The 18,493-nt window shown below is 44.2% G+C and overlaps 1 protein-coding gene across 3 annotated transcripts in view; it reads right to left on the bottom strand.

The window, feature by feature from the left end:
• Positions 1-18,493, bottom strand: part of TMEM255A (transmembrane protein 255A) — a 91,809-nt gene that overhangs the window by 38,321 nt on the left and 34,995 nt on the right. For all 3 annotated transcript variants that reach the window (XM_020975140.1, XM_020975141.1, XM_020975143.2), the window contains exons 3-6: positions 9,198-9,260; positions 4,109-4,198; positions 2,013-2,081; positions 1,065-1,153 (exon numbers count right to left, since the gene is read on the bottom strand). In XM_020975140.1, coding sequence (XP_020830799.1) covers positions 1,065-1,153; positions 2,013-2,081; positions 4,109-4,198; positions 9,198-9,260 — 311 coding nt within the window. The remainder of the gene's footprint in view (positions 1-1,064; positions 1,154-2,012; positions 2,082-4,108; positions 4,199-9,197; positions 9,261-18,493) is intronic.

Raw genomic sequence — 18,493 nt, 5'->3', positions numbered from 1 at the left:
GGGGCTAATGAACAATAACACAGAACAAAGTCCAAAGTCTGTATGAGCAACATTCCAGGGAAAGGGGCAAGAGCTGACCCCAAGATCCCAGAACTCCCTGAATAAACACAAGAAGAATCCTGGAGATGAAATATTAGCAAGATTAATAACAGAGATCAACTGTACCATTTCAAGGTCCACACGTGGCCTCTGCTAGAACAATTTACAGCCCACACTCATGGTTTCTTTCCTCCATGTCCCCCTTCCAGACTCAGTTTAGGCATCCCCTTTTACAGGAAGCCCTCTCTGATCCCCACCCCACCCCAAATGCTCATTCCCTTCCTCCCAACCTCTCTAGTATTGAATTACTTTTGTATTTATTAACTTTCGATTTATTCTAAACCTACTTACATATGTACTTGTGTCTCTCCCATCAGAATGTAAGCTCTGTGAGAGTAGAGAGTATTTCATCTTTTGTCTTTATGTTGCCAGCACCCAAGACAGTGGTGGCACATAGCATGGGCTTAATAAATGCTTCTTGATTGCTTGACGTCCCCTCTGGCTTTCCATACACAGTTGACACCACCTGAGCGTGCACAGCCTGACATATTCCACCTATGTGTTCTAATCTATATCCCCACCTAGACTACAAACCATTGGGCCCAAATCTGAGGCTCGATTTAGGCTTGATGTCAGAAAAAACTTTCTAATAATTCGAGGTGTCCCAAAGTGTAGTGGGCTGATCCAATAGGTGGTGGGCACTCTGTATGGTGTTCTCCAAGCAGAGGCTGCATGACCACTTGTCAGGGACGTTTTCGTGGAGATTCCTGTCATGGGTGGGTTGGGCTAGATAGCCTCTGTAGTCCCTTCCAATTCTCCCTTTTAGTGACTCTATGCTTGGCATGTAATTGGTGCTTATGAGCTTAATAAATGCTCAGTGACCGATTGATTCTGTGACCACATCTTCTGCTTCTTTGATAGCTGCCCCCATCACAGGGCTGGGTGAATGGGGGTAGCCATTCCTCCCTTCCAGGGACAATTCCCTCCAACTCCCTTCCCAGCCCTGCCCAAGGCTCACTACTTACTTGCCACAGTTGTAGAGATCACAGCAGAAGCAGGTGTTACCCCTAATCCTGGATTTGCAGTAGCCCTGGTTTGCACGGAGGCAGTTCACCTGAAGGGGAAGAGGGGTAGTTTAGGAAAGGAGAAGGAGAGGAATGGAGCCTGGGACCAGCAGGAGTGTTAATGAAGATGGAGGCCATTAGTAAGGATTTCTTGCAAGCAAACAACCCAGAGATGAAAAGTGGGAGCAGGGAGTTAGACGTCTGTGACTGGAGCTGGAAGAGGCTGATTGCTGGATGGTTGAGTTTATGTCCATTCTCAAAGTGGAGGGAGGATTTGAATTAGCAGGGGAAATGGGAACTGCAAGGCCTCCTGGCATTCTCCCTGACAAGCCTGAACAGCAACCCGTGCACCCCTCTCCCCACCCCCCACTCTTAGAGAGGAGGAGAGAGAGAGAAGAGATAGCAACCCTAACAAGGGAGAACACGAGGGAAAGAGCGGAACAAGGAAGATGAGGGAGGTCCAGGGAAGCCAACCAACCTTGCCATGCCATGCCACCAGGACCTTCAGTATACTTTATTCTGCCAGCATGCAGATGCTGTCTTTCATGAACCAAGACGGCACCACTGGCCCACCATCCCAAGGCGATGCCCTTGGAGTTGGGTTTCCAGGGCTAGGAAATGCCTTGGTCCTGAGCCATGCACACTCTCACCTCATCCCTCTTGTGGCCAGGGTCACATACCTGGGAAGTAACTGGCTGGGGCCAGGGGTACAGCCTGGCTCTGGAACACAGTGAAGCTATGCAGGCCACATGGGGACAGAAAGCCTGGCCTTGGCTCCTTAACCCATTGACAGCTAGCTGCAGATTCTCCCTAAAAGACCAGCTCTAGTCCTGTGGGAAGGAAGGGGTTGGGGGGGGGCGGTTTGGGGAATGGGGAGGATGGCCTTTCTGGGAAGCCACCAACTCTTACCTCCTCAGCCTCCTTCTGGGATGTCTTGGAGTAGTAGTGACAGCGGTTTGCATAAAGAGGTTTGAGATCCTGGGAAAAGCAGAGTAAAGGCAAAGGTGCTAGATGTTTAGGAAGCAAACAAAGGAGCTCTGTTTAGCAATAAGGAAGATGGACACACATGCACATCACCGGTCGGGCCAGCTCAGTCTGAATGACCACCAGTTATTTACCATAAACATCTGAGAGTCAGCTCAGAGGTGTAAAGCACTTAGCAAAACTTAAAGCCCCATGGAAGAAGTCACCAGCCTCATTTTCTCCTCTGGAGCCGTGTGGGTCCAGTGGCCAGATATCAATCAGGATAACTGGACATGGCCCCTGGTGAAGCAAGAGGGAGAGATGGAATGGGAGGAGGTCAGGGTCAGTTATAGGGAAGTCAGAGTTCCTAATTAGGAAAGTAGAAGCCTTGTGAGTAAGGGCTAATCTAGCGTGTGATTCATTGTGTGGATGAAGTGGACTGAAGCAGTGGCTCATGGGACTTAGGGAAAGGGGAGGGGAGGGAATCTGAGCTGGTAGCTACACAAATATTCTAATTCTCTAGCATAAGGGCAGGAGCTGGGGAGGAAAGGAGGAGGATGAACAAGGTGCTGAACCCCTTGAGAAAGGAGGAAGAATGATCACCATAATTTTGATTGAAATGAGGACTTTTGACTTGAATGAACTTCAAAGGATGAAAGTTTACTGAGTGAAGGAGGCAAAGAGGGTGAGTTTGAAAAGAAGGATGGAGTACAAGGAGTCTTCAAATTCTCCTTCCAGGACCAGTGTGAAAGAGGGCATGTGCTAGAGTCAGCTCAAACTGGTTCTCAAGAGCTGATTGTTAAATTTTCACCGTGAGCATTTATACCTCAGAAATTGGTAAGTGACAAATCAGGGCCTGATTTATTGTTTTGCTGATTGTCTAGACTTAAGAAAGTGATAGCAAAAATAGTAATAATGCAAATTAAATTTAAAAGTGTGCCACACACAAATTTTTTGGGGTGAGCCAGTTGTTAGACATTTCCCAGCATACTCCAAGATGTGAAAGAAGGTATAGCCAGGGGGCAGCTAGATGGCACAATGGATAGAGCACAGGCCCTGGAGTCAGGAGGACTTGAGTTCAAATTCAGCCTCAGACACTAGCTGTGTGACCCTGGCAAGTCACTTAACCCCAGTTGCCTCAAAAAAATAAAATAACAAAGTATAGCCAGCACTGGAGAAGGAAGCCAGGGATTCAGTGTCATCAGAGCACAGCCAGATCTTGGTGAGGGCCAAGAGTTGAAATGAGTCTGAAAAGAAGTTCAAGGTGAATGGCAGCTTACACTCACTATCGAGAGCAAAGGGAAAGAGTGGGTGAGGTTGGATTAGGGCACAGATGGGGTCAGGCTAAGGGGGATCAAAATGAGAGAACATGGGGATGGGACAGGGGACAGTTTTTTCTTCAATGGCTAGTGATGAATTATTACAGGGAGAGGGAAACAGGAGAAACTGTAGGGGAAATAGTGGGTAGCAGATGGCGAGAGAAGCTAGCTCACAGTCCAGGGAGTGTTCTAGAGAGAGCTTTGGCTCAAGCTGGTTTTTGAAAACCACAAAATCACTCCGTTAGTGCTGGTAAAAATGACTGTGTAGGTCTGGTCTGGCGTTCAGCTTGCTCTGGGTTTTGGTCTCTGGGGTAATCTAGAAAAGTGTTACGGGTTTTTCAATAAGCGATTGTTCTACTGGGGAGGGACACCTAGGCCTGAATATCATCCTGAACCTCCCCAGAGGGAAAAAAAAAAAGGCAGCCAGCTGTGACTTCTCTCTCCTTGCCCCTAGCCTGGGGGCAATGTGACTTAGGATTCAAAGACAGAAATGCCCCCAACAGCCCAGATGCCAAGTGAGCCCACATATCTTAGCCCTCTTGCCAAGGCCAACACCTGCCTTGACTTAATGCTTAACTGCACTCTAGTTTCCTATGGGTGTGCAATCTCTGAGGACTTGGGCCCTAACCTCCCTTTCTGATGGGTTCCCTAAGCCCCTCAGCCTAGCACAGTGCACACTGCAAACATTCAGTACGTATCTGCAGGGCTGTTTAATATACTCACGATGTGCCGGGCCGCAAACACTCCATCCACAATAGCACAGCAGAAAGCAGCAATCACGCCAAAACTGATGAAGACGATGGAGGCCACCAACTGCAAAAGGGCAGGGAAGAAAAGAAGAGGAGGATCTGTTACCAGTCACAACACCCTGGTGACTGGGCCCACTACAGATTTAACTTACCTAATCTTAACTGGGCTTTCACAGCAACAAGGCAATTCTTCTATACTTCCCTACTCGATTTGCTATCTCACTCAGCACAGTGGCTATTCCAAACTTTTTCATCCCTTCCTTCCATGGGACCTCTCAGCTAAAGACCTTTCTTCATATTTTACTAAGCCATTCAAGGAGAGCTCCCCCTTCCTACCTCCTCCTCATCTCCTATCACCCAGAACTCTTCCCCCACCATGTCCTCTTTTATTCCTCTCTCATGAAGAGGCAGACCTTCTCCTAGCCAAGGCAATCTCCTTTACATGCAGCCTTGATCCTATCTCATCACATCCCATCTTCTCTGGTAGACTACTCCTTCTATCATCCCCACTATCGCTCCAATGTTTAATCTCTTCCTACCTACCGGCTCCTTTCTTGCTGCCTACAAAAATGCCCATGTCTCCCCCATCCTTACAAAACCCTCATTCTGATGCTACCATTTTGCTAGCTATTATCTTATACCTCTCTCCCTCTTCCTAACTAAACTTGAGCAAGCTATCTACACTCAGTCCCTCAATTTCTCTTTCACTCTCTTCTAATCTGTCTTTTTGGGGGACATCTCCTGTCATCCTCATGTGGATCTTGCCACTGGACCCAGACAGTTCTGGAGGAGAAAGTGAGGCTGGTGACTTTGCACAGCCCTTCCTCACTTAAACCCAATTCACTTGTAAGTCATGGCATCACCTCCCTGATGTCATGGTCCTCTTCAAGAATGAAGGACAAACACAACAACAACAATCTGTCTTTTGACATCATTGTTTGAATAAAACTGCTCTCTCCAAAGTCACCAATGATCTCTAAAACGCCAACTCTAAAGGCATTTTTTCAGTCCTTATCTTTTTTGACCACTCCCCAATGTCTGACACTGTTGATGACCCTCTGCTCCTGGACGCTCTTTCCTCTCTAGGTTTTCATGACCCTGCTCTCCCTGTTTCTCATCCTAGCTGTCTGATTGCTCCTTCTCAGTCTGTTTTGCTGGTTATTAATACACATCACGTCCCCTAACTGCAGGTGTTTCCAAGACCATTTTGGGCCTTCTTCTCATTTCCTTCTACACTGTTTCACTTGGTGATCTCTACTGAGATGATTTTCAGATCTATACATCTAACCCTGACCTCTCTGCTGACCTCCAGTCCTGTATAAATGATTGCCTTTTGGACATATTGAATGGGATGCACTGTAGATATCCTAAACTCAACATGTCCAAAACAGAGATATTATCTTTATCTCCAACCTTCTCCTCTTCCAAATGTCATTATTACTGGTGAAGGATGGTAGTTAATATCACTACCATCCTGCCAGTCACCTAGGCTCACAGCCTGGGAAGTGTCATCCTTCACAATTCACTCTCTCCCATCCCCACTCCCCACAATATCCAGTCTGCTGCCAAGGGCTGTTGATTTCATCTCTGCAACATCTCTTGGATGTACCCCCTTCTCTCCTCTGACACTGCCACCACTCTGGTGCAGGCCCTCAATACCTCATGCCTGGATTATTGCAACAGCCTGCTGGAGGGGAGGGTCTGCCTTCTTCAAGTCTCTCCCCATTCCAATCCATCCTACACTAAGCTGCAAAAGGGATCTTGCTAAAGTACAAGGCTGCCCATGTCACCCCCTTCCCAACACATATTCAATAATGCCAGTTCCCTATTATCTGCAGGATCAAATATAAAATCCTGTTTGGCATCAGCCTTAATTTTCTTCACAGCCACACTTTATCTCCCATCTCTGTGTCTTTTCACTGGCTGTCCCCTACACCTGAATGCTCTCCCTCCCTACCTCTACCTCTCAGTTTCTGTGGCTTCCTTCAGGTGCCAGCTAAAATCCCACCTTTCCTGCTATACGGCACTTCCCGCACTCCACCCCTTACCTCTCACTTTCCTTTGATACTTCTCATTTATACTGCCTATTTCTTGGTTGTATATAGTTATTTGCATGTTGTCTCCTCTTTAGAATATAAGCTCCTTGAAGGCAGAGACTATGTTTGTGCCTTTCTTTGTATCCTGGTTCTTAGCACAGTGCCTGGCACATGGTAAGGACTTAGTAAACGATTGTTGATTGATTACTTCCTGCCTTTTAATTTCCATTTTGCTTATGAATGGGAGCAATCTTTCATATGGTTGTTGGTAGTTTGCATTTCCTCTTTTGAAAACTGCCTGTTCATATCCTTTGACTTTTTACCTATTTTTGTTCTTATATATGCACATCAATTCCCTACATATCTTGGATATCAGACTCTTCTCAGAGATATTTGCCATGAACTCTTAGTTTCTTTCAAGGCTCGGTTCAGGTGCCATCTCCTCTGGAAAGTCTTTTTTTTTTTTTATAAACCTAGTTTTTAGTGCTATCTGCCTCCTCCAACGATTTATATTGAGTTATCTGCCAAGGTGGTATGGTAGCCCCCTAAGAGAATGTAAAGTCCTTGCAGGCAGAGGCCTTAGTGAGTTTATTTAGTCTTTATATGCCCAGAGCTTAAAAAAGTGTAGTCCACAAAATAAGCACTTAATACATCTCTGTTAATCTGAATATATAACCAGTTGCTTTCAGCCAAACACCCTGGAGAACTATCACTTCCTCAGAACCTCTTTACCTACCTCGTACCTCAGACCTTTGGGTTAGGAGCTTCTGTGGCCCGTGCAATTGCTAATCAGTGTCTCTAGTGCCTGTGACATCAGAGACGGAAAATCAAATGAGCCTGCTAGAGATCCCACTCCTTTCTATAAAACACTTGGCCCTCATTCAGATGGCTTAAGAAGCCAGAATCCAAGCGTGCCTACACTGAGCCTGGAGGAATGACAAGAGCCATAACCTCACCACCAAGCCAAGTGGGCTTTGTCTCGGTGCATCATTAAGCTCCCATCTCCTCCTGCTGAGGCCGGCAGATTATCTCACCTAAGATCTAGACCCCTCTGCTGGCTGGATCACCCACCAACGTATCTTACTCCTCTAGAGATTTCATTACAGAATCACATAGTTGTAGGTTAGAAGAGACCTCAGGTGCCATCTAGTCCAACTCATAGCCCAAAATAATAATGATCATGATAGCTGGCATTTATATAATGCTTTAAAGTTTGCACAACACTTTATATATGTTAACTCATTTGATCCTCACAGCGTCCTTGTGAAGTAGATGCTATTAAAATCCCCATTTTACCAATGAGGAAACTAAGGCAGCCTGCCCAGGGTCACACAGCTAGTAAGTGTGAGCTGCTGGATTTGAACTCAGGTCTTTCTGATTCCAGGCCCAGCATTCTACCATTTCACCACCCAGCTGTCCCATGCTACAGTGGTGGTACATATCAAGCCTGGAGTTCACTAAACTCCTCAGATATTTTTCACATCAACTGTAGTCTAGCCAGACCTCCACCATCTTGTACTTGTAAATTTAATTTTCTGAATCCAAATGGAAATTGATTTTTCAAATCCAAGCGTAAGATTTTACATCTATTCTTACAATATTTCATTTCCTTAAGTTTGTCTCAATGTTCTAGCCTGCCAAGAATTTTTTGAATCTTAACTCTATCATCCAACATGAAGTCTACTATTCCCAGCTTCATGTCATCTGCAGACATAAGAAGTATGCCATCTAGGTCTTTATGCAAATTGTTGAAAAAGTGTGAAAAAAACACACTGGGAGAAACACTCACACACTCCCGTCTAACACACCTTTCTATCTTATTCTACCCCTAAACATGAACCTCATTCTGTTGATGGACAGTGTCAATAGGAAGAAAGGTCTTCCTTTATTCTGAGCTGAGATCTGCCTCCCTGTATCTCCACTTCCTTCCTTCCCCCATTGTTCTCAGTTCTGCCTTCTAGGGTCACACATAACAAGTGTCTAAGCCCTCTTTCCCCAGGCTAGCTCTTGGAATATATTTAGACAGCCATTGTGCTCTCCCCAAAGTTTCTCTTCCTTGGTCCCTTCAACTGATTCTGATATGCCAGTTCAGAACCCCCTCCCCATCCCAGTCACTCCATTCTGGCTGAACTCTAGTCTTTACCATCCTTTGGAAAACGTGGCCCCCAATCACCAAGAAGACATACTAGGAGAGGCATCCCCAAGGACAAAAGGCTAAGGACATTCAGGGGGGAAAGGAAGGAGAGAGCTAATAATTTGCTTGGTGATGCTCAAATATGGCAGCTCTTGGGGGTCCATCTCCATTTAACTGAGGAAACTACTCTTCACCAGAAGAAATGCAGCGTGGTATAGCAGAAAGAGAGGCAGGTAGGTGGTGCTGCAGTGGATAGAACCCTGACCCTGGAGTCAGGAAGACCTCAGTTCAAATCTAGCTTCAGACACTTACTCGTTATGTGACCCTGGGCAAGTTGCTTCAACCTGTTTACCTTAATTCACTGGAAAAGGAAATGGCAAACCACTCCAGGATCTCTGCCAAGAAAACCCCATGGACTGTATAAACATGATATCAACCATGGGGTCACAGAGTTGGACTCGACTGAATAACTGAACAACAACAGTAGAAAGAGGTCTAGACTTGGAATCTGGAGACCTAGGTTCAAATCCTGCCTCTGACTAGTAGTTACTAGTTGTACGACCTTGGGCAAGTCATTCCTCCTTTCTGAGCCTCAGTTTCCCCACATATAAAATGGTGACAATTACATACTATCTACCTCATGGAGTGGTGAAGAAAGCACTTTGTGAACCCTTAAGCTCTAGAGAAATGAGTGTTATGTGGCCCATTCCTACCATCAACTCAATGTGTTCCCATTAAAGTTTTCTTAAATGGCATTTCTGTTCCAAGAAGCCCTGGATTTATTTCTAAGCTGGATACGAATTATCTTTGCATCAAGCCTATGTCATAACCATACATCAATGGAAGATATAAAAGCCCTCTATGGCTCTTAATGCCACTGCTAACAAACTTACCATTTGCCTTTTATTTTCAATTAAGTTTGAGCCGATGATTCCGAGAAATGATCCAAAGCCAAGCTAAAAGAACAAGATAACATCACTTTAGAAAAAACACTCAGTGAATGTCACAGTTAATTACCTGAGTTGCCACTAGCTTCCAGGGGGTAAATGCGCACCAGTGACCAGCAAGAAAGCAAATTGTATCTGGGTTCTGGAACCTAATGGTTTCTATATCGAACCAACGATGGCTTTGGTCTCCATTAGTCATTAAGGCCAACTGCTGGGTAGGGACTTTTTTGTTTTTTAAGTACCCTTCTGATAGTACGGAGTATTAAGGAAGAGAGTCAAATGAAGAGATCATTAGGGTAAGAATGCAGTGTCAAAACCATCCCCCAATTTGCTTGACCTGCTAAGGTTTACAAGGTAGTTAATAGAAATTAGCCAGGGGATGTATAATAAAACCAGATGGAGTTCATATGCATACACCTACATAAAGGAAACCCAACAGAAGAATACTTCCCCTAACATTTGCCAAATATGTCTTGGGGTATGAACCACACCCCAAAACTGAAGTGAAATGACTTCATGTAATATACGTGTATTCATTCTGTATAAACTTTTCTGAGTCCTTGTTGTCCCCCCCGCCAATAATCCTAAACTCCTGGCAAGTAAAGATCGTATTTGTACGTGCAACACCCAGCAGAGGGCCTAACACATGGTAGGTGTTTAATAAATACCTGCTGATTGACTTACTGACTGAAGAGTTGTCATCAGTGAAAGCCTAAATGAATAGCCTTCAAGGAGAGGGGTATATGAGGCAGCCTGGAGCAATGATGGACAATCAAGGTGGTACCAGCCTCTAAAAGTCCAAAGCTTTCCAACAGTAAATGAGTACAGAGAAATGTTGAGTGGGGAATATCTGGGCAAGGGAGGGTGTTTGGTGACAAACACAAGGAAGGAGGAGGGCCAGAGAGACAGAAGAGAAATTCTTTGGAACCAAATATCCCAGAAGCCTTGAGGGAGAATCAGAGACACTAAAAGCTAAAGGGGATCTCAGAGATTTGCCCTGAGCCTGATCAGGAATACCTTCCATGATACATCAGGTAAGTGATTCAGCCTCTACTCCCAGGAGCCAAGATGAGCATGTCTGAGGCCTCTTCCATTTAAATATCTGAAGACAGCTCCTCGATAAGTCTTCTGTTCTCTACGTTAAATATCTTGAGTTCCTTCAAGCAAATCTTATACCCTATCTTCTCCAGTCTTTCTCCCCATTCCGATCAGTCTCTTCTAGGCCCATTCCAGCTTGTCTCTCCTCAAAGGTGGTACCCACAACTGAATGTGATACTGCAGGTGTGGTCTGGCCAGGGCTGACTAGGGTACAACCATCACCCCCATCATTCTGGCCACTAGGCCTCTCTGAATGCAGCGCAGGAGGAGCATCTTGAAGAGACTTGAGGCGCACAGGGAACTCATTGATTAACTCAGATTTGTTAACGACTTGTAGAAAAGACTAGAACAAAGGGAAGTCACCAAGGAGAAATACAAAAGAGGAGCAGTGCTATCACAATAGTGTCAAAAGCTACATCTCATAATGAGCTAAAGTTGAGGGGGAAAAAAAAGCTAAGGATGCCTAAAAGGCTTTTTTAAAAAGGGAAAGAGGATAAAAGAAGGGATAGGACCACTGCTTGGGATGGATGGATGGATGGATGGATGGATGGATGGATGGATGAATGGATCAATGAGCTACAAATAACAAAGAGTGGTGAGAAGGCACTTAATTCTCATCTTGCTTCTGTTTTCTCTTCTAAGGAGAATGATCTTTGGACTGTGAAATATAAAACCAAATCGGTTAGGGAGTGGAAACCCAAGATAAATGGAGAGAGTCTCACTGCTCTGCTGAATTCAAGACCCTAGGTCCAAATGAACTACGAGCTAAAGCACTGAAAGAACTTGCCAATGTCATTGCTAAACCACTTCGGGTGATCTTTGAAAGGTCTTGGAGAATGAGCAAAGTGGTCCCAGTTTTAATAAAGAGATGAGGGCAGTGTCTGAAAGTAAAAGAATAGGAGCTTGGCATCTTTTTTTCAGACAATTTAGAATACATTATTATGGGCAATGGTTTATGAACACTTAAAAGGGTTAGGGTGGTTACCGAAAAGCTAACATGGTTTCATCAAGACAGAGTTATGCCAGAGTAATTTCATTTCCTTTTATGGACAGAGTTAAGAGGCTGGTGGATCAGGAGAATGCCTAAGATTTAATACACTTACTCTTTCAGGCTTTCCTGTGGACAGGATGGAGAAATGGGAGCTAAATGATAAGAGGGGAATTTGGAACTGTTTGAATGAAGAGACCCCAAGAGAAGTCATTAGGGAATCAATGTCAGCTTACAGTGAAGTCTCTAAATGGAGTACCCCAGGAATCTGTCCTTCACCTTGTGCTGTTCAGCACTTTGATCAGTGATTTGGCTGACAGGGTAGGTGGCATGCTTGTCAAGTGTGCGGATGACACAGTGCTCGTGAGGGTAGTTACACACTAGATTAAAGTCTGTATCTTAAAAGATATCACATTAGAACTTGCACCTGAAAGAACAAGATAAAATATAATAGGAAAAATGTAAATTTCTATACTTGCCTGAAAAATCCATTTCCCAAGCATAGGATGGGACTAGACAATAGCTCTTGTGGAAACAGTCTGGTCATTGTAGTTGATTTCAAGCACTGTATGAACCAATGGTGGCAACTCCCAAAACGTCTAACGTGATCCTGCACTGCATTCAGAGAGGCCTAGTGGCCAGAATGATGGGGGTGATGGTTGTACCCTAGTCAGCCCTGGCCAGACCACACCTGCAGTATCACATTCAGTTGTGGGTACCACCTTTGAGGAGAGACAAGCTGGAATGGGCCTAGAAGAGACTGATCGGAATGGGGAGAAAGACTGGAGAAGATAGGGTATAAGATTTGCTTGAAGGAACTCAAGATATTTAACGTAGAGAACAGAAGACTTATCGAGGAGCTGTCTTCAGATATTTAAATGGAAGAGGCCTCAGACATGCTCATCTTGGCTCCTGGGAGTAGAGGCTGAATCACTTACCTGATGTATCATGGAAGGTATTCCTGATCAGGCTCAGGGCAAATCTCTGAGATCCCCTTTAGCTTTTAGTGTCTCTGATTCTCCCTGAAAAATACTGAACCATTGAATCCTAGCTAACCTTTTTCTGAGCCCTTTGAAACCTGCTCTCCCCAAACCTAGATTACAAGTCAGACTATCCTTTACTTTTCTTGCATACTCTGTGATGAAACAGTCACTTGCCCTGAAAGTTCTTGGCATTTCTATGTCAGCAATCAGTTCCATCTTGTTGGTCAGAATCAGGTCCAGGAGAACAGTCCCCCTTGTTGCTTTTTCTACTTTTTGAAGGCTGAAACAATCACTTCAATCAAGTCATAAATTTATGACTTACCTGCTTTTGGCAGAGAGAGAATATAAGCAGCAAATCCCATCTCTGACATATACTGGCCATGTGACCCTTAGCAAGTCATCTAACCTCTTAGCGCCCCAGGCAACTCTCTTAGATTATAAGCTACAGAGAAGGCACCAACCTGCATTGGCTGAGGGAGTTTCTTTGTCTGGGAGTTCCCTATATCAAAGAAATCCTAAGTCTAGTCCCTATCCCAATCTCTATGAGTATATTTGAAGTCCCCCATCACTATATTATGCCAGATTTGTGATCTTTTCCCAAACCTCTCATCTAATTCCTCCTGCTGTCCAGGTGGTCTGTAGTATAGAATATTGCTTCTATTTCTAACTCCATTGGTCCCTCAGCCATATGTTTCCCATCATGCTTCCCTCCTCCCCCAGTTTCTAGATTCCTCATATTAGCATCAATTCTTCAAATACAATGCTACTCTTACACCTCTTTCTACATATTTAGTCACAAACAAGGGCCAGCCCACCAAGGTTCAATGAATTTCCCTCACTGCATTAGGATCTCAAGTTCACCCCATTTACCACCCATTCTTTGTTCATCTTTACACTGACATTTGCAACCACAGGTTTGATTGTTGGCCCTCTTCTTGGATTATGTCTCCTATGAATTAACCAGTCTTCTCTAATGCCACACTTCTTTCTGTTATACCTGCTTCTCTCTGGTGAGGTTTATCAGAATCACAGTTTTATCCATACCATTCCCTTTTCAGAGAATGCCTTCTTGCTGGACAATATCTCAGGAAAAAATGTTTTTATTGGCCCTCGTTAGGTGTATTCCATCATTTGTCAAGAGCCTGCCATTCTCATTTATCAAGCTGTGGTTCCAAAATCCAAATCCTGTTAACAAACATCTCTTCTTATCTAACTGTTCATTTCCTAAATCTGTCTTTCTCTTCTGAATTTCCTACCTTCAATTGTTAGCAGTGATGAAAACACCACCTGTGCTTCCAAGGTCTTTGGGTTTTGCCTGGGGCTTCATAATCCATAGGAATGTTCTCTAGGTTCCATTTGTGGGGTATTATTTATCTCCACATGAAATCACCAGAAGCAGGTGGTGGCCATCAGGTTTGACAATTCTGGGGTGAGGCTCTTTCATGTTCCAGATCTGTGCCCTGAAATTCTCAGGTGTAAGTCTATGTTATATCATATGTTATATGTAAGTCCCAGTTATATATTATATCAGTTCAACAAATGCCTACTTTGGCACCCCTAGGCAGAACATCACCAACCACTACGACCTGCCTCTTCTTCCTTTGGTTATTATTGGATGACCTTTCACTTGATGTCACCTTTGAGGCCACATCATCATATTTTGGAGCACAAGGAGCCACTTCTTCCAGTGATAATCTAGCACCTGTTCTATGGGAAGAATCTCATACTTAATACATTGCTCCAGATGTTCAGAGGTCCTTCTTTTCTCCTTTCTCTGTGTCACATTCTACTACGCTCCAACCTCCTGACACAGGAGAGAATTGTCCTCTACCTCTTTAGACAGTTTTTCCATTTTGTTTCCTCCTTGAAGCACTTCCATTTTCTCAAGAAATAGAGCATTCTCTCTGATAATCTGGAGAACAGAAATGTGTTCCTCTAGCTTCCACTTTCTTCTCTAGGAGAACTAGTTTGTATTTTGAACACTTAGGGGTGTTTCTTGCCATTGGCCAAAAAACAAACAGCCCACTTTCTGCAGGTCACAGCAAAATTCCCCTTACCCCCTCTATTTGCTTAAAGTGAATTCAGTCTTTGTCTTGTTTTATTAGTTTCCTGGACTAATTCTTATGGCTAATTACTATGGCAACGACCTACTGTAGGTTGGCATGAGATTTGAGATATCAGTATAATGAAATCCACCCACATCCCTGCACCCAGCTGCTGATCTTCAGGTCTTTCACGGACACTATGCTCTCTGACCCTACTCAGAGAGGCTTAATTGATTTAGCAGATGGAAGCAGACAAGATAGAAACAACCAGGACACAAGGTGAAATCAAATTATCTAAAAAGATGTACGTAGCTTGTTTTACGTAGCTGCCGCTTTCCTGAACACTTCATTTACATCGAGGCTCCCTGGCCCCATCTAAGGGCCAAGGCTTAATTTATTTAGCAGACAGAAGTACACAATGGTACAAGGACACAGGATGAAATACAATCATCTAATGAAATCTGCAAATCTTGTTCACCTTCCCACTACTTTCCAGAAGCTCTCTGAGGCTTCTAAGAGGAGTTAATCCACACTGATTTGTGATCTGGTGAGGGAGGGGGGGTGAGATAAAGGGGAAAAAAACCCTTCCTGGCAGCAAACCCTGGAAGAGCTGGGACTGTTTCTGCTAATTACTTACTAGCTGGCTGGCCGGCCTTGCATAACTCACTCTCTGAGCCTCATCAGTTCCTTTCTCTGTGAAACAGGGGACTAAACTAGATGATCTTTGAGGTCTCTTTCAGCTCTAACAACCTGTGATCTGAAGACCTTGTAACTCTTCAATGAGGGCCTGCTTATCTTTGAATTTCCTCAGTTACAGGGCTACAGTGGAAAGAGTGCTGGGTCATGGGAAACCAGTTCAAAACCTACCTCCACCACTTCTTAGCTGTGAGACCTTAGACAAGTCCCTTCCCTTCCTGGGCCTCAGTTTCCTCTTCTATAAAATGGGGGTGTAGACTTGATAAACTCTAAGAGCCCTTACAGCTCCAGAGCTAGGATCCTATGACCTTCTCATACTCGGTGTTTGCCTTTTGACTCAGTATTAGGTAAACGACAAGAATTATACTTCAAATTTCCCTTTTTGGAAGAGATCTTTTTATAGGCTTATAGCTGGGCTACAGAAGGACTGTTTGAAAGGAAAGACAGTCTTGGAGGTAGCTGGAATGCTAATCAACCCCAGGGAGTACTTTACAAACCAACACACTCCTTAACACGCACATTTTTTTTCAAGATAGGACCTTTTTGAAAGCAGCAGGCACTGCAATCTCTGTTAGCACTTAGTCACCCCTTCCTCCACCTCAGCTTCACTTCCAGACAGAAGACACTCCCTCACTCAGGGTCAAGCAGAAACAACCAGGTAAATGCTGAAAAGTAATTTCCCTAAGTGGTTGGCATGACAGCCGGTGCCCTCTTGTCCCTGCCATTAGTGGGCTGAGCCTGCCAGGCTGGCTGAGAACAATAGCTGACTGATTGGCCTTGATGGGGCTGTGAAAGACGATGAAAATTAAATTAGAGGAGAAATGGTGAGAATAGGCCAATTAATCTTAACACCAGTTGCAGATGAACAAGCCTTGCCTTGATTGTTATTCACTGAAGGGCTAGGCTTTCACAGGAGGAAATATTTCAATTCTAGGACTGACGGGTGTGTGTGTGTGTGTGTGTGTGTGTGTGTGTGGGAAATTCCAGCCCAGAAAAAGGACAATAAATCCCAGAAATGTCCTTGGGGGGATATAGGGAGATGAGGGGCCTTCCTCTGGTGGGCCCTCAAAGTGGATAGAATAGCTTATCATTCCACAATTTTTCATCGGCACTTTAGGTTCAGGAAGCCTAGTGCCTAGTATGCCCGTCTATTGGATAATCCAATGCCAATGAGAAAACCTCACAGGCCCCACAGGCCTCCCTAGGAGCCAGTCACAATATCTCCACTCTCCAACCCCTGCCGACGGATGTCCTTCCTGGGACTGAGTTATCTCTGTTGCACAGACTCCCCTGGAGGGCAAACAGACATTCTCTAAAGAGGCTGGGCAAACAGACAGTGGACCTGCTCTGTCTGGCCTTCCAAAGTGGGAGACTGAGCCTGCGGATGCTGCCCCCACTGGCTTGGCCTCCTGGGAATCTGTCCAGCTGGCCTAATGGCAGGGATCCAATCACAATCTTTTCTCTTCAGGTTGGGACGTGTGCAATTTGACAAATGACTCAGAACTCAACTCAAAGGAAGGCCAAATAAGGCAGGGAAATGGAGCATATGCAAGTTTGGAAAAATACATTCTTGGGGGGTGGGGGCAAGTGGGTGGGGGTGAAGGGAGTGAGCAAACATGTCCAGAGAGTCTGGTGCATACTGGCCCTCTGATAGACATGCAGGAAAATGAATGAAAAAGTCCTGGGTGTCATACCTGGCAACCCCCCTTCCCCCCAATCTCATTTCCCAAAATCCGAAGAGGCAAGAAGGGCCATGCCCAACCTATTTGGAACTCTTTATCAGTCTTTACCTAATTTCAAGACAAGATGAACTCTTGAGAATCTCTTCCACCCCTGCCCAAGGAAAAAACTCCTAATGGCACGCATCTAAATTTAAAAACATTTAGGCCGGGTTATTTAGTTAGGACTTTTACCCTTATTTCTTCCTTCCTCCCCCTCCCCCCAAATTAAAACTTGGTCTGAGTCCTTGCTGTCCATTTGTGTGACCTCTCTGGGCCTCAGTTTCCCCAGAGGCTCGCAGCTCACAGACCACAAAGGCCATCTATTTCAACCCTCTCATTTTATGAAAGAGGAAACTGAGGCCCAAGGATTGTAAGGGACTTGGCTAAGGTCACACAGGTAGTAAATAAAAGAGCTGGCATTTGAAGCCAGGTCTTCTCTCTAGATCCAAAGTTCTGTCTGCCTCGGTTTCTCAGTAGTTACAGAAGCTTGAAAGGAGCCCAAATGAAAGAAAACCACTGGTGCCATGCTGAATACTCTATTTTTTATACATTACATTGCACTTTTCTTTATTTTTTAATTTTTTAAAGTTTAATAATTTTTTCCCCAGTTACATGTCCAGAAAATTTTACCCTTCATATTTACAAGATTTTGAGTTCCAAATTTTTTTCTTTCCCTCTCTCCTCCCCTCTTCTGAAAATGGTAGATTTTGATACAGGTTATACATGTGCTATCATGTAAAACATTTCCATATTAGTCACAGTTGTGAAAGAAGAGACAGATCAAAAGGGAAAAGAAAACCACGAGAAAGAATAAAGTTAAGTGAAAAATGCTTCCATCTGCATTCAGAGTCTATCAGTTCTATATCTGGATGTGGATAGCATTTTCCTTCCTGAGTCCTTTGTATTTGTCTTGGATCATTGTGTTGCTGAGAAGAGCTGAGTCATTCATAGTTGATTGTCATACAATGCTGCTGATAATGTGCACAATGTTTTCCTGGTTCTGCTCATTTCACTTTGTATCAGTTTGTACAAGTCTCTCCAGGTTTTTCTGAAGTCTGCCTGCTCATCATTTCTTACAGCACAATAGTATTCCATTACATTCACATACCACAACTTGCTCAGCCATTCCCCAATTGATGAGCATCCCCTGAATTTCCAATTCTTTGCCACCACAAAAAGAGCTGCTATGAATATTTTTGCACATGTGGGTCCTTTTCCCTTTTTTATGATCTCTTTGGGATACAGACCTAGTAGTGGTATTGCTGGATCAAAAGTTATGCAGCTTGGTTGCCCTTTGGGAATAGTTCCAAATTGCTCTCCAGAATGGTTGGATCAGTTCACAACTCCACTAACAATGCATCACTGTCCCAATTTTCCCATATCCTCTCCAATATTTATCATTTTCTTTTTTTGTCATATTAGCCAATCTGATAAGTGTGATGTTGTTTTAATTTGCATTTCTGTAATCAAAAGTGATTTAGAGCACATCTTCATATGCCTATAGATAGCCTTGGTTTCTTCATCTGAAAACTTCCTGTTCATATACTTTGACCATTTATCAACTGGGGAATGGCTGCACATTTCTTTAAAAGGAATGTTGGACTTTGTACACAATAACAGCCACATTATGCAATGACTAAGATTGTTAAACTGAACCTTTCTCAGCATAATGAGGATCTAAGACATCTCCAGAGGCCTTGGGATGGAAAAT

Source organism: Phascolarctos cinereus, unplaced genomic scaffold (assembly GCF_003287225.1).
Source record: "Phascolarctos cinereus isolate Bilbo 61053 unplaced genomic scaffold, phaCin_HiC Scaffold_8;HRSCAF=390, whole genome shotgun sequence".
NCBI lineage: Eukaryota > Metazoa > Chordata > Mammalia > Diprotodontia > Phascolarctidae > Phascolarctos > Phascolarctos cinereus.
This window is presented reverse-complemented; position numbering and strand designations above follow the sequence as displayed.